General features: G+C 49.8%; 6 protein-coding genes across 6 annotated transcripts; 1 reads left to right on the top strand and 5 right to left on the bottom strand.

Moving 5' to 3' along the window:
• Positions 1–1645: 1645 nt before the first annotated feature.
• Positions 1646–1999, bottom strand: YALI1_B09957g (uncharacterized protein; the record flags this gene model as incomplete). The annotated part of the gene is made up of 2 exons (XM_068282024.1): positions 1646–1799; positions 1848–1999. 2 exons carry the CDS (start codon positions 1997–1999, stop codon positions 1646–1648), a joined length of 306 nt encoding a protein of 101 aa, XP_068138125.1.
• A 2346-nt stretch (positions 2000–4345) lies between these two features.
• Positions 4346–4654, bottom strand: YALI1_B09931g (uncharacterized protein; the record flags this gene model as incomplete). Its single annotated transcript, XM_068282023.1, has 2 exons — positions 4346–4596; positions 4645–4654. 2 exons carry the CDS (start codon positions 4652–4654, stop codon positions 4346–4348), a joined length of 261 nt encoding a protein of 86 aa, XP_068138124.1.
• Positions 4655–4741: 87 nt separating this feature from the next.
• On the top strand, positions 4742–5039 carry YALI1_B09929g (uncharacterized protein; the record flags this gene model as incomplete). The annotated part of the gene is made up of 2 exons (XM_068282022.1): positions 4742–4807; positions 4851–5039. The coding sequence occupies 2 exons, from the start codon at positions 4742–4744 to the stop codon at positions 5037–5039; spliced, it is 255 nt and encodes an 84-aa protein (XP_068138123.1).
• A 630-nt stretch (positions 5040–5669) lies between these two features.
• YALI1_B09894g (uncharacterized protein) lies at positions 5670–8327 on the bottom strand (the record flags this gene model as incomplete). Its single annotated transcript, XM_500610.3, has 1 exon — positions 5670–8327. One exon carries the CDS (start codon positions 8325–8327, stop codon positions 5670–5672), a length of 2658 nt encoding a protein of 885 aa, XP_500610.3.
• Positions 8328–10095: 1768 nt separating this feature from the next.
• Positions 10096–10593, bottom strand: YALI1_B09871g (uncharacterized protein; the record flags this gene model as incomplete). Its single annotated transcript, XM_068282021.1, has 1 exon — positions 10096–10593. One exon carries the CDS (start codon positions 10591–10593, stop codon positions 10096–10098), a length of 498 nt encoding a protein of 165 aa, XP_068138122.1.
• Positions 10594–11116: 523 nt separating this feature from the next.
• YALI1_B09837g (uncharacterized protein) lies at positions 11117–14004 on the bottom strand (the record flags this gene model as incomplete). The annotated part of the gene is made up of 2 exons (XM_066094165.2): positions 11117–13215; positions 13758–14004. 2 exons carry the CDS (start codon positions 14002–14004, stop codon positions 11117–11119), a joined length of 2346 nt encoding a protein of 781 aa, XP_065950237.2.
• Between the last annotated feature and the right edge of the window lie 962 nt (positions 14005–14966).

Genomic DNA, 14966 nt, shown 5'->3' with positions numbered 1-14966 from the left:
CAAGCCTTCAGGTGATATTTGCAGCTTTATAACCAACCTCGTTCTGAGAAGCCTTAGATACAGGCAGTGAAGAGATTTAGACAGTGAAGGACGACAAAGATTCTGTATTCTTTTATTCTACAAACGTCAGTCTCTCTTGGACATATCCTCATATCATTATCTTATATCATTGTTGTACATCGGCCGAGTTGATTCCCCGTACGAGACCGCCTGGATTAGCTCCAGACCGGCTGAATTACTCTCCAGACCAGGTGACGATCTACTCCAAGCCCGCAAACGTTGTCGAGATCAGGTATCCGCTCTTGCCTTACTCGTCGCCTACCAAATCACTTGTTGAACATGGTCCCATCTTTGTAAATGATCATGGAGCCTCCACAGTAGCCCTCATGGAAGGCCAGGAAATCCTTGAAAATGTACTCTTTGCAGTCTGTGCAGTAATAGAGCGTTTTAGGGTCTGTATGTGACATTTTTGACACTTTACGGACTTGTTTCCACGTATTTATGTCTCCTGGGGCTCATGATGGAATTATATTTGAGGCATAGATGAACAAGTACCAATACGCATGAAGGTGTATACAGGTGCATACAGGCGCATACAGGTGCATTTGTGGTGCAGAGATTTGAGGCTGGTCTATGATGTTATAGAAATCACATATCGATCTACCACTCAGAAAATACCACTTTATAGATGTCAAAACACTGACAAAAGCCACGAGAATACTTTGCTATCGTCTTCGTTGTCATTACGTGTGATTCTGCCAAAAATGTCCACTTCAAGGTTTAATAGTCTCATCGCTTTAAATTACTGCCCCTGAAATGTTGCACCCAACTTGTCTCATATCCACGCTAGAAACGATTACAGCTTAGAAAGACGGTTGTGTTAAGCGCCTTGCCGGGCTGGGCTCAAAGGCGGAATCGGGCTATTTATATGATAAATCGATCATACTTGTACAGTGATATGGGACTTATCATATGCGTAGCGTACATACTGTACACCTATCGTACATACTGTTCTTGTACGGACCCTGTCTAAGAACTCCTTCCTTGAGTTCCGATTGCATTAAGTCATGCATGTGAGTATGATCTGTTATCCTACCTATGGTATCGGGGAAAGACGCATGTTCAAGTTCTGGCTAGGGATCATTCATGATCTTGAACAGACTGCTTCTGCGTCTTCGCTGGGAGATCAGAATCATCTCGGGCTCTTGGTCCTTGTCTTTGTTTGGAGGTTTCAGCACATAGGGAATGCCGTTGCAGACCACTCTGTGAACCAGATGTTCAGACGCGAAAAAGACGGTTTTGCACTGGTCGCACTTCCATTCTGTTTCTGTCATTGTGAGATAAAATTGAGGTAAGGACGGTAGAGTGTTGTTCGCAACGTTCTTTGCCGGTTGTTAAATACTCTTACTCGCATTGCAATCCTCTCATCAGAGGCCCTCTCACCAGAGGCTATATTGGTGTGTAGGCACCAATGCGGCGGTCGCGAGGTCTTTTTCTGGCAAAGACGAGCCCCATCGAGCTCCATCAACCAATCATCAAGCTTGGGTCGTCCGCACACAGGTTTTGCTTGTCTATGGACAATGAAGCGCGGCATTGATTGTATTTATAGTCTTTTTTTGCCCCACCCAATGTCCAAATTCCGTCTCTAAATCGGAGGCTTCGGAATCACATGACCAATTGACTGAAAATAGAGAGCAACAAAAGAGAGCACAATGCGCAGTAGAGAATACCACAAAGCCACCGTGTCCCATATCAGAGCCAGAGCCACAGATCCAGGCACACAGCCATAGCTCAGCTGCCTCGCCAGTCAGTACGAACGTGACCCCAACCAGTCGGTGTGCTCGTACGTCTGTGTCCGATCTTTAGGCCGTGCTGATCTTTGGGTCACAAATCGCCCAGCAAATGTCCAGCCAACTTCACCGATCGACAACGTCAATTCAGTCTTGCCACACCCAACTCGCGCGCGCAATGTGACAGTCTGGAATGAGCCGCATGTCATCTTACTGTAGTTGTGAGAAGATGGTGTTGTGTATGGAGTGTTATCTGATATTTAAACTCTGGATAACGAGTCAAAATATCAGACTGCACTGATGTCACCAACACCAGCCCTATCAGAGCTTCGAGGATGCCTTCAAACAGGGCATATTACGAGTAATGGCCCATCGTCTATTACACATTGAATCCTCTCTGTCCCTAGGCTCTTTGTTTCCGGCTCCATCTCTAATTTCGAAGAGATCCTGTTCTGACACACGCATATTCGGAAAGCTGTCGGAAAGCTGTGTGTACAGCAGTTTTGACACCACCATCGGACTCGTCAAAAACCTCACAACTATGTTGGTGCCGTTTCGAGGTGGTTCGAGCACTCTATACTGTTTCAAAGGCGGTGAGAGCACCTCATGCCGTGGAGATGGTTAAACAAGTTCATGGCTTCTCTTCAACTTATATCACATCATCTCTTCAACCGACTATTCTGAAAGAGGGAATTCAACCGATACGTGAGCTTGCGGAACATTGGCGGGAGATCTTTCACGTGGGTGTCTGCCTGGGGCGGTCTGTGGGTTCGTGGCAGTTGCAGGCGTGCCATACACTCGTCCACGTGTCTCTGGAGGCGGTGTTGCGGCACTTTGGTTTTGCAGTGCACGCAAAAGTAGACGAGGGTTGGCATGTTATCGTCTGTAATGGGAGGGGTGGCCGGGTGTTTATATGTTTTTTCCGAAAACAGCCTCAAACGGTGGAAAAAATGTAGCCACAAAAGATGAGGCATCTGATCAGAATGTGTTTGATCAAGCGACAATCAGTGGTGAAGAAACAGAAGTCACATGACTGAATTGACATGATCACTGGACATATTCAGTACTGCGATGAACATGTCACCATGTGGAGAGTTTATGGCGTTCATGGAGGTCCATCTCATCGACCTCCACTTGACTTCTTCTCCACCTCTGCCTTCCGCCCCACATCAACCTTGAGATAATACCCCCTATCATCACATCCATAATCGTCCCAGTCTTGTTTTTGGGTCAGCAACCAGTCAATGAATCTCCGGCGGCCCTGGCCGGTGTACTGGGTCAAGTAGCCCGCGCATTGGTAGTAGTGCGTGCGCATGTCTTTGTCTGGAATCCGTGTCTTGCACAGAGTGCAATAGTATCGACCGAGCATAACGATAGGTGAGCGAGATGATAGTTTCGTGAGGGCATGGGTGAGAATGAGCTGGCGATTACTCAACAACCTGCAATTAACCAAACCGAAAACTAGTCAGTTACCACAGAGCGAGATGGTGATAAGTGAGTTGATGGTCTAACTTGGGTGAAGAACGATGACAACGGAGTCAGTCGGTGACTTCTGGTGGCGATTCTGGTGGCGATTCTGGTGGCGATTCTGGTCCCGTTCTGGTCCCGTTCTGGTCCCGTTCTGATCACGTTCTGATCACGTTCGGACACGCTGAGCAAAATCAGGGACACAAATAACTCTCGAAGTGGAATCGAACCCAGACGCTTCTTCAATAGCTCTGGTGACAGTTGTTGGGTGTTTTGCTGGTAAAAGTGCCAGTGATGATCTGAGATTTGGGTGCTTAGTGTTGTCGCTAATCAGGGTTTGAAAGCACAGTTTCAAACTCGCATCTCTGGGGCTTATTTGGAGGTGAATTCTGAGGATCGTACAAGTTGGTGGATATTGCCGTTAGCTAACAGCAAGGTACACCATTGCAACTTTCTAAAAAATTGAACGACAACAGTTGCGAGATTTCGAATCTCGTAACATTTGGATGTGAAGTCGGAGACAGCCATCAGTTCGGTTCCATCAGTTCCACTTGACTTTTGCTAAATGACCAGATTGAATTGGTTCAACTGTCGTCGGTGTCAACTCACAGCTAGGTTGATACTGCAGATCGGTGACTGACTGACTCCGACAGTTATCATTTGGAGATGGAGAGCTCTTCGTATGAAGGAACAGTCTTCAACCTGCTGCCCCAGGCACTTGTCATGGCATAGACGGCTCTCTTGAGATGTCATTTCTTGAGCCCAAAATTGACGACCAGAAGGACATGCGCGAGGGTCCCTTATTCCGATATCCACGGGCTGAGAAGCGGTTACAAGTCACTAGATCCACAGCGATTTCCAGCGACTTTTCAGATCTGAAAGTCGGCAAAGTCTTGGAAAGTCCGCGAAAAATCCTGAGCCGCAATATGACTCAGTGGAACCATTCCTCACATGAGGGAAATGAATTGAATCACGTGACACTACCAGGACCCTCCCCCCCCATGACGTTCCAGGCGAGTTGAAACCATGTTGTCACCGAAACGTGTTTACGGAGTCGCGGAGTCGTCCTTCCTCTGTCCTTTCAGGTATCACCGGTGAATCCGACTGCTGAACAAGATGAGTTTCCGAATGACATCTAGGCAGTCAATACTGATCGAGAGCTCCATGTCTGTGTCGGAACTCGGTCTGGTTGAGAACTCGGTCTCGGTATCTGCTTCCTCATGATTTCTCCCCTTTTTTGGGTGAAAATCGTCAGAAAAGGGGAGAAATATTGCTGTGTTTGATAACGGAAGTGTCGCACTAGATGAACCTTTCTCGTAGACCTGGACGAATGGACTGACTTAACGGACTTGCTCAATGGGCTCCAGAAGCAACTCTTTAACTGGACAAGATTTCATCGTCAGGAGATCTTGCAGTCCAACTAAAACCTAAGTAAATGTGTCATTACAAATCTGAGAAAAACCTCGATTACTTCAAATCATGATATGAAATGGCACATTCTAGTCACTCAATTGTCCAACAGGCTCCTTTCCACTCCACTTGATCTACTTGTCTTCCATCTACCATTTCTGGAAACCCGAATTGGCACTCCAGTGGTGTTTTCCTTCAACTAAACTTGTGCAAACAGAATCAGACTCCACAGAACAGGAGAATTCCAAAGTACAACGTGAACAAACGGAGTGCTTCACTGAACCCATCCCTCCGATTAGGACAAAGTCTTGTGCGAAACAATTCATGAATGACGACGAAACAACACCGCACTTGTTGACAATTTTTGTATAAAAATGTTCACGAGACGCCTCCTACATGGATATATGATTCTTGTATGATCAAGAGCAGACCGAGACCTGCTGTCACAGGTTTTGTAAGACGGGTACTGTGTAGATGTAGAGATGTAGATGTAGAGACATGTTGAAGTTCACACCCACTTTGCTACATCTATTGCCTACTCCGACTCACATCTCAGCGACTCAGAGACAAGTGTGAGAGAATCAAGGAAGACAACAAGAACTTGTACAGGATAGTAACGTAATCAACATATCATACCCATTCAGCTCTGGTGCTTGTGTACACTGAAAAACGGACACTCAGCCAAATAAAGATCCACTCAGTCCGATGTTAACCAAACACCCATTCACCGCCAGAAGGATAAGTAACCGATACAACACTTATAAAACGTTCAAGATGATGGTTCCAGTTGGTTGTTTGCTCACATATCTACTCCAAAGAGGCCGCTCTTGACCCCTCTTGACCCGTTTGACAAGTATGGCTACAACATGGCTACACAGGACACTCTTCTGACATAACGCCATCAACATGTCATTTCCATTCAGCACAAGCACATCAGAATATACCAAGATGGATCGAGTCCGCTCTTAACTATCATACACTTAATCTACATTACTAATACAGTTACTTGTCCTCGGATTTTTCCTCCTTGGCCTCATTCTTCTTGTCGTCATCCTTGGACTCAGCTGGAGCCGGAGCAGCAGCAGCAGACGGAGCCGGAGCAGCAGCAGCAGCAGCAGCGGGAGCGGCGGACTCAGTAGCGGTCTCGACCTTGGCGTCCTCCTTTTTAGGCTCGTCGTCGTCATCGTCGTAGTCCTCCTCCTCTACCACCTTTCGCAGGGGCGCTTCCGGCGGAGGAGAGGAGGGGGCGGGAGCAGGAGTAGGAGCAGGAGCAGGTGCTGGAGCAGCGGAGGCAGCGGGGGCAGCGGGGGCACCAGAACCAGGAGCAGAACCAGAACCGGGAGCACCGTTGTTGGCAGTGGCGCCACTGTTAGCAACGTTAGCATTGTTAGCATTGCTTCCGGTGCTACCAGCGCTATTGCCACTACTCGCAACGGCTGGGCCAGGAGCAGGAGCAATGCTGGGCGTAGATGCGGCCGAAACAGGAGCCGTCACTGGTTGAACCGGCTTCACGTCGCTAACCTCGTTCGCGTCAGACTTAACGTCAGATTGAACGTCGGGCTTCTCTGGCTCCTGAGCCTGCGCAAGTGCACTAGGAGGCGCGGCAGGAGGCACGGCGGCAGCGGCGGCGGCAGTGGGCGCCGCAACGGGCGCAGAAACAGGCGCGGAAATAGGCACCGCAACGGGCACGTCCGGCTCCTCCTTCTTGGGCTCAACCGCTGCGGGAGTCGGCGTGTCCTGCACTGGTGGCAGCTCTTGGGTCGTCGGCACGTGCTGGGGCGCGGGCGGCGGCACCGTGGGTGGGGGCGGAGGCAGAGGCGTGGTTCCAGCGGCATTGGCGGCGTTGGCAACAGCCGGAGGAGCGGCCGGAGGCGCACCGGGAGCACCGGGAGCTCCAGGAACACCCGAACCAGCGCCCGAAGAGCCGATATCACGCTCAACGGCATTAGCCTGGCCACCCGGAGCAAGATTGGGGGTGTTATTGCCGCTGGCGGGCGTGGCGGCGCCATTAACATCCACGCGCTTGAAACGGCGCTCGTCCTCCCATTCGCCGGGTCGCTTCTCGCCTCCCTGGTGACCGTGGCCGTTTTCGGCGTAGTCAATCTGTGGCAAGACGCGCTGCTGGATCTCGGAGATTCCGGCGAGCTGTGGGAGAGCGGCAGCGGGTTGCGGAGGCGTGGGAGCGGCGGTCTGGGCGGTGTTGGGCGCAGTCTGAGCAGCCGGAAGACCGTTAGGAGGAGGCAGCGGCGCAGAAGAGGCTGCCAGAGGAGGAGGAGCCCCAGATCCAAGACCAGAGGCGTTGGAAAGCCCGCCGGGAGGCCCGCCGGGAGCCAGTCCTGGAGGTCCAAGTCCAGGAGGAGCCTGAGGAGTTCCGGCAGCTCCTCCGGCAGCTCCTCCGGCAGCAGCGTTGGCTCCAGCGGCTCCTCCAGCGGCATCGTCCCAGCCAGGAGGACCGTGATGGCTGTAGCTCTGGGGATTGACGTCCTGGGGTCGAGGAGGACCGGCGGGGGCGGCGCCATTGTGGCCCTGGCCCGATCGCAACTGCAACAACCGCTCTTGGATGTGGGGATTGTGGGGGTCCAGCTCGGCGGCCTTCTGATAGGCGTCGATGGCGTCGTTGACTTGGTTGTTGCAGCTCTCGTAGAGCGTGCCGAGATCGTACCAAACCTCGGAAATGTAGGGATTGAGGCGGATGGCGCGGGAGTAGGCGTCCAGAGCGTCGCGGTACTGGTTGATCTGGTAATAGAGCACGCCAATGGAGCACCAAAAGGTGGGGTTGCGCCCGTCGCGGTAAACGGCCCGTTGATAGGCCTCGTACGCCTTGTTGTACTTTTGCTGCGCCATGTAGCACCGGCCCAGTAGATACCACGACTGGGCCTCCAGGGGATCTGCGTCCAGCGACTTGAGCAGATAGTTGATAGCCACATCCTGGTTGGCAAAGGTGGACGATTGCTGGTGGTGGAGCCAGCCGAGTTGCTGTAGAACCTTAGCGTGGTTGGGGTTTTCCACCAGCACGCGGTCGTAAGCTTCTCGCGCCAACTGGAAGTCCTTCTGCTGCTCATGGACATGGCCAATCTGGAACCAAATGTCGATTTCGGTCAGCGGTCGAGGCGGGTTGTGCAGAATGTACCGGAAGCAGTCGAGGCTCTGCGAGTACTTGGCCTGCTGCTTGTAGATGATGCCAAGCCGGAAGTAGATTTCGTTGGCCTTCTCAAAGTGCGGGTCCATTTCCATCACCTGCGAAAACGCCTCTTCGGCGTACTCCAGCGAGCCGTACCGGTCGTACAGAATGCCGATGCCGTACCACAGCTTGGGGTCCTTGGGGTCCCGCAGATGGTACAGGGCCTGCTGGTAGGCGGAGTAGGCCTTGTGCAGGTCGTCCATCATCAGATAACAGTGGCCCAGCGAGCCGTGGGTCTCGCCCGAGTCCGAGCTCAGCGAGATGATGTTCTGGTAGTACTCCACCGCCTTGGGGAAGTGTTCCATCGACCGGTACAGGTTGGCGATGGCGGTCAGAGCGGGAATGGAGCAGGGGTTGTAGGAGAGCGCTGCCTCGTAGGCGTTGATGGCGCGTTCCGACTCGTTGAGCAGCTCTGCCAGCGAGCCCACCGCCAGCCAGGTGTCGATCGACGCCGTTTGTAGTTTTTGTAGTTGGGTCATGGTCAGAGTAATGAGTAGTCGGAGTAGTCAGCAATACCGTAATAGTAGTCAGCAATCACAATCAACAATCTCGTCAATATCAATCGTCAACGAGAAATGTCCTTGCCAAAAAGTAAGCCCTTGTCGAAGTCGTCAAAAGTAGTAACAAGTCGTCAACCAAAAATTGTCGAAAATCGGTCAGCCAAAAAATCACCAAAATCAACCAATCACGTGACAGAGGCGAGCGATATCCAGACTCGAAAATCACGTGTGTGCGTGTGTGTGTGTCTCGTTTGTGGCGGTCGTTTGAATTCGGCGTCCGAAAAAATGCCTTGTGTTTTTGTGTCTCTTGCGCCGTTTGTGTCGCAGGCTTTTATGTCCGTTGTTCGCTGTCTGTGTCACGAGGTCGAATCGAGAGCCGGAAAAATCGGGGGTGGCGCTAAGGCGGCAGCTAGCAGCAATTTACCGTCAAAACAATCACTTTCGCACCAACAAAGGGTTCGGGCAGAATTGGGATGTCGTAAAAAGTCGCCCAAAACAAGTGGTGATGTTTGAATGCAGCAGGGCAGGGAGGAGGTGGAGTAGGGTTAGAATTAGGGTTAGGGCTAGGTTTTGGATTGGTCGGTCGGGGGGGGTGGTGGTTGAGGCTTTTTAGACTTCGGGCTCGGAAAAACCTTATTTGAGTTGGGGGAACGGGGAAAACAGGGTGTGCCTGGGAGGGTTAGGGTTGTGGGAAATGAGTAGGATAGTGAAGATTATGTAATACATAACACTTATCCTAACGACCCCTGGCCCGATAATTTTATTCCGCTCGAGTTGGGTCACGTGACCAGCCACATTGGTCTTATCTTATTACCCTCTACGCAACTATCGTCCTGCCCCTGCCCTGGTGGTCAAACTCAATTTTTATTTCCACTGCAACGGCCCCCCGGGTAACTAGGCAATCTTATTTTGCGCTTACGTGGCGTATTGCCCCATTACTCATGTGCGGCGCGTCGTATCCACCCACGTGCATAATGGTGAACTGGGTACGAGTTAATCTGGTGAACGGCGGTGTGGAGGTGTTGTTGCTTGAAAAAGGGATAAAAGATGGAGCAGATGATGTGTTGATAGAGAATGGATGGCTTAATTTCCTGTATTTAATGGTGAAATGTTTTTACTGTTGGGTTGTCGGTGATATTTATTGTAGTGTCGTCGGGTGTGATTTTTTTAAATAAATAAATAAATAAAAATTTTTATTAAAATAGAAAATGAAAAAATGGGAAAAGGAATAAAATAATAATAAAATAATATTGATAATACTTATTTGAAGTAATATTTAAATATAGAATAATAATAATAATAAATAATAATAATAATAATAAAAATATGGAAGAAAACCCTCGCACATAAGAAATGGAAATCGTGGCCAGTTGGAGGGAAATTCGGCCGCACGAATACGGGTGGAATAAGAAGGGTTAATTGAAAGACTGGGGTCGGGATATCTTGGGCCGTCTCTGGCATTTGGATAATGTGGTCTGAGTCATCAGACATGGCTGCTCTGAGCCCTATTTGCAGTAGGGTCTGGCGCCGCACTCCACGGAACTTTGGCTGAGGGAAGATCCACTCAGGCTCTATTCTGTCAGCGACTGTCCCAGCTCTCCATTGTGCACCTCAAGTTTTTCACCACGTTTAGAGTCGGTGAGAGACCAGAGTGACTACTACTTGTAGAGTTAGAGCAGGGCCAGTCCCGGGCCACCCGGAGACTCTAGAACGGGTCTAGACAACTGCAGAATGTCCAATGACGACTTCAGGAGACTTGCATCATTTTGAACAACCCAGAAGGAGTGCCAAATGCTCCAGAACAAGTTAGATCACTCAATAATGAATTGAAACCTCCCAGAAAGACTCCACGACGACCTGAGAGCACCACGAAGATCATAGCAGTCAAAGTCTGCTCCACTCGCATCTCTCCCGTGTTAGAAATGCCAAACTTTAGAGTAACAGGCTCAATGTGAAGGTCTGGAGGGGCTGGCGGTTCATTCAGACGACTCATTCGGGCTGTACAAAGGTTGGCACGGCGCGAGTATGGTCTATGACTTATATTAGCCACACCAGTTGTGTTTTGAAACGCTCCGAGATTGAACCAATGGATCCAATTCCGCTCTGTCAGAAAATTGGAATCTGCCGTTGCCTCGAGGCATGAATTGGTCAGCCTGCCGTTCTGACGAGTCCCTGAAAAAGAGTCTGGCTCAGATGGCCTCATAGTGGGTGACTGGGTAAGTCGACAATCACTACTTGTAGACATGATCCCAACAAAGACTGCTGCTCTTCATCTCCACCTCCGCTCTCTCCACCTCCGCTCTTTCCACCTCCGCTCTCTCCACCTCCGCACCTCCACCTCCGCACCTCCACCTCCTTACTTCGGCCTCATCTCCCCAGAAATACTCACTCTCGTGTATTTGACTCGGCCTGTCGTTCGCACTCAGTACTCCCGTACATACTGTACAGCATCTTCGACATTCACTGCCCTACAGATGCTGCTAGGTGAATCATTCAATTATCTATATATTGTATCTTGCTGGAGTCTCAAGTGGATCGGACTGGATCGGACTGAATCGGACTTGATCGGATTAGTTGTAGTGTATCAAATGAGGCAGATCAGTCTGTTCTGCCCAATGCTGCAAACTCCAGGAGAACTAGACTTAGTAGGTGAAGAGAACCAGACTTGATACAACACGCATGGAATATGACACTCCTGGCATGACCCAATATCGGACTTGGTAGACCTGCTCAACAAGACTGGCGCCTTGCTAACTTGTCCCGCTAATCTAATCCTCCTCATCCTCATCCAAATCCTCTCCAATCTGAATCTTCTCCACCTGACTAGTGTCCACCGGGTTCCTCGCCACCTTGACCACACTGCCAAATCCAATTGTCTTTCCATCTCGTCGCAAAACAAACCGCGACAGATGCTTGTTCTCCTTTTCGAGCTCCAGAGCAATATTGTCCGACAAGATGAGCTCCACAAACGCCGTCTGGCCCTTGTCCACAAACCGAGGTTTCTCCTTGATGGTGTTACCCTGCTTATCCAATAAGGAATACAGCTTGGAAAACACAGCCACAGAAGAGACTCGAGACCGGTAGAAATCGCACTGAGTACCCTTCAGAACAGGAAGGTCCACGTCAAACAGAGTCACCCGTGCTCGGAACTTGTTTCCACGCCTCACAGGGTCGGAATACTGTGCCAAAATGTCGCCCGCTTTGATCAGCTCCAAATCACAGCCGTCAACAGCTTCCAGCGAAAGATTCACATTTTCACCAGCCTTGGCGAAGTTTCTAGAGCCCAGATCCACGCCGATATTACGCACAATCGCAACCTGGTTTCCGGGAGAAATAACCACTGGCTGGTCAATCTGAACCATGCCAGCAAAAAGTCGTCCCGACACCGTCACTCCTCCAAACGACGACTTGACGTTGAAAATGTCCAGTTTCAGGGCATTTTCGTCACTGCTGACAGCACTGGGGATGCCCTGAAGCGTCGCCATGATCGTCTTATCATGATACCAGGAAATGTCCTGTTTTTTTACAATGTTGGCACCGGTAAATCCAGAGCAAGGAACAAACTGGACATCCGAGTACCCAATCTTTGACAGAAACAAGCCCATCTGATCGGAAATCTCGTCGAATCGCGTCTGATCAAATTTAAGCTGGTCCATCTTGTTCACAGCAATAATCACATGATTAACGCCCATGGCCCTGCACAAGAGAGCATGCTCCTTGGTCTGACCGTCGGCGAAAAACCCACGTTCAAACGCGTCGGCCAGGGAGTCCAGCACCACGATGGCGACGTCGGCCTGAGACGCGCCAGCAATCATGTTGGGAACAAAGTTGTAATGGCCTGGCGCGTCCAGAATAAAGTATTCACGAGACTCGTAGGAAAACTCCCGAACAGAAATATCCACCGTGACTCCGTTTTCTCGCTCCTCGTCGGTCTGGTCCATGAGCCACGCGTACGAAAAGGACTTTTTGCCGATTTCAGACGCGGATTTCGCCAGCTTTTCAACCTGGTGGCTCGAAACAACGCCCGTGTCGTGCAGTAGACGGCCGAGAAGCGTGGACTTGCCGGCATCCACGTGACCAACCGCCACGGCGTTGAGAGATGGGGTGATTGCCGTCACGGCGGAGTCCTGGGGCTGAATCTTGGGCTTCCATTTGGAAAAGTCTGTCTTGGCGGCGGGAGTCTGGGCAATGTTAAGATTGCCGAGATTCGATGTCAGGGCACCGATTTTGGCCTGCTGCTGTTTAGCTAGAACAATGTCATCGGGTGACGGGCCCGCAAAGCTCTTTGCGCTGGCTTTGGCGCTCTCGGCGGCCTTGGCGCGCACTGTGGGGTTAGCGGGGCGGTGCGTGAAGGGAATGGGGGATGTGAGAAGATTGCCAAAGGGGGTCGCCACGGCAGCACGGCTAGGAAAGGTGTAATCGACCAGCGGGGCGGGTTTGGGGGTCGTGTTGTTCACTCGTTCCTTCACGTGATCCGCCGAGTCCTTGGTGGTTGCCGCCGCTCCTGCGTTCTCTAAAGCTGCGACTGATGCCGCCTCAGTTCGTCTACCCATCCTTGCCAGCTTACTAGCTCCTCGATCTCGGCTCTTCAGGGCCTCCAGAGCAGAAGACTCGGACGACGAGCCACTCTTGAGGTTGTTGAGACGAGACTGGCGGAGTTTGGCGAGTTTGGAGAGCGGTGGGGAGGCAGTGGACTCCGCAGATCCGGGGGATTCGGGTTCTGGTGACACGCTTTTCTTCAGAGAATCCAAAGAAGACGACTTGTTCCCTCTCAAAGAAGCCAGTTTGGACGAGCCTCTGAGGGCTGACAATTTGCCGGCGCCCTTGGCCGCTCCGGTCGGTCTCTCTGCGGCAATCGCATCTTCATCTGTCTTAGTTTGGGTTCTGGAAGCAGACTACAACTAAGACAGACAGACGGATAGGCCGGGTCGGAGATCCAGTTGTAGTCGTCGCTGGTGGGGTGGCGGTGGGAAGACTATAGACCTACTGTCATAGAAGCTGACTTCAAGGATAAAGTCATTTGAATCGTTGCTGTCTGTGTGGTCTCATAGTAGGGTGATGTGCCAAGTAACATGATCAGTGTAGTTAAGCAAAACTGCAACCTCCACATGTCACCACAAGATCACCATCAGGCCACGTCACAGCTTGGATACGCTGATCACACTCCCCAACGACCCCTTCCCCCCAACATGCCATGGCCGATAGACGACAGAACATTAGACATCACACCCACTTCTGAACTGACGAGCAGATTGATAGATCCAGTGACCAGTAATAAACCAGCCCATTCACCAAATCCCTGTCCTCCCATATATAACACATGTCATCCAATGTTGGTAGTCACGCCTAGTGGCAACACATCTGCAGTTTCTGGCACTCTCAAAAAGTCCGTAGATAGCCCATACTCACTCTTCTTGTCAATCTGCTCCTTCTTCATCTGTTCCACCTTCTGCGCCTTGGCAGTCTTATCAACACAGTAGGCAATGGCAGCGTCCACGTCATAGTACGAGTCCCACAACATGTCCTTGATGGTCTGCTTGTCGACCGAACACCCCGGCACCGACTGCAGCACCTCCTTGAGCGCGTCGTCCAGCTTCTCCTCCTCTTCGGGATCCATGTCAGATCCTATATCCATATCATCGTCGTAGTGTACCATTTTTAGGGACGTTTGGGGTACTTCTCGTTGTGGTGATGGTAGTATGGCAAAAGGAAGGTGACAAGTAAATCAAATCAAATGGTAAGATGCACCTGAAAGTTTAAATCGAGGGCATCGGCGGGAGCTGGGGGATGATGGAGAGGAGATATGGGAATGATTATGATATCGTTGGAATCATCCCAGTCACGTGATATGTTTCCTTCTTTCTCCTTTTTGATATTTTGTTCCTGGTCCATTTTGGGTCGGTTTTCGTGGTTGGTGGATTAAACATGATCCAAGGCAGCAAGGAACTAAAATTAATTATAAATATAAAATAAATATAAATAAATATAAATATAATTTAAAAAATAGAATAAAATATATAAAATATATAAAATATATAAATATAAATATAAAAAATAAAAAATAAAAATAAAAAATAAAAAATAAAAAAATAAAAAAAACAAACAGAAAAAAACAAATATAGCAAAGAGAAAAAAATGAAAAATAACGATAGTGTTATACTTACTCAACCAGTCGGTTCAGGGCAGTTCCAGTAGTACGTCTTCAATCGATATTTTCGATTAAATGACCCTGACTAATCCACACCAATTTTAAAGATATATCACTATAAATACGTCCAGGAGATAGAGCTCATCAGGAGGTTTAGTTTGATATATTGTAATTGCTGTTTTAAGTGTAGATATGTACACTAAATTGGAGAATTGCAAGTTGGACGACTTCTAACTCGAGTTGTAAAAGTCATAATTGAGCGGAAAAAGTTCTCGAAAGTATTTCCGTAGTCGCCAAGCACCGCTACAAGCATTAAATCATCCTCAAACCTCCATCTCTCCAACTAACTCGAATTCTGGGGTTCGATACTTGGACTACAAACAAGGTTACTTGAAGATGATGAACAAAAAAACGGTGGCGATCAATACGGTTTAAAATGACAGAAAAGAGACAAATAGTCCGGAAATTTA

Source organism: Yarrowia lipolytica, chromosome 1B, assembly GCF_001761485.1.
Source record: "Yarrowia lipolytica chromosome 1B, complete sequence".
Lineage (NCBI taxonomy): Eukaryota > Fungi > Ascomycota > Dipodascomycetes > Dipodascales > Yarrowia > Yarrowia lipolytica.
This window is presented reverse-complemented; position numbering and strand designations above follow the sequence as displayed.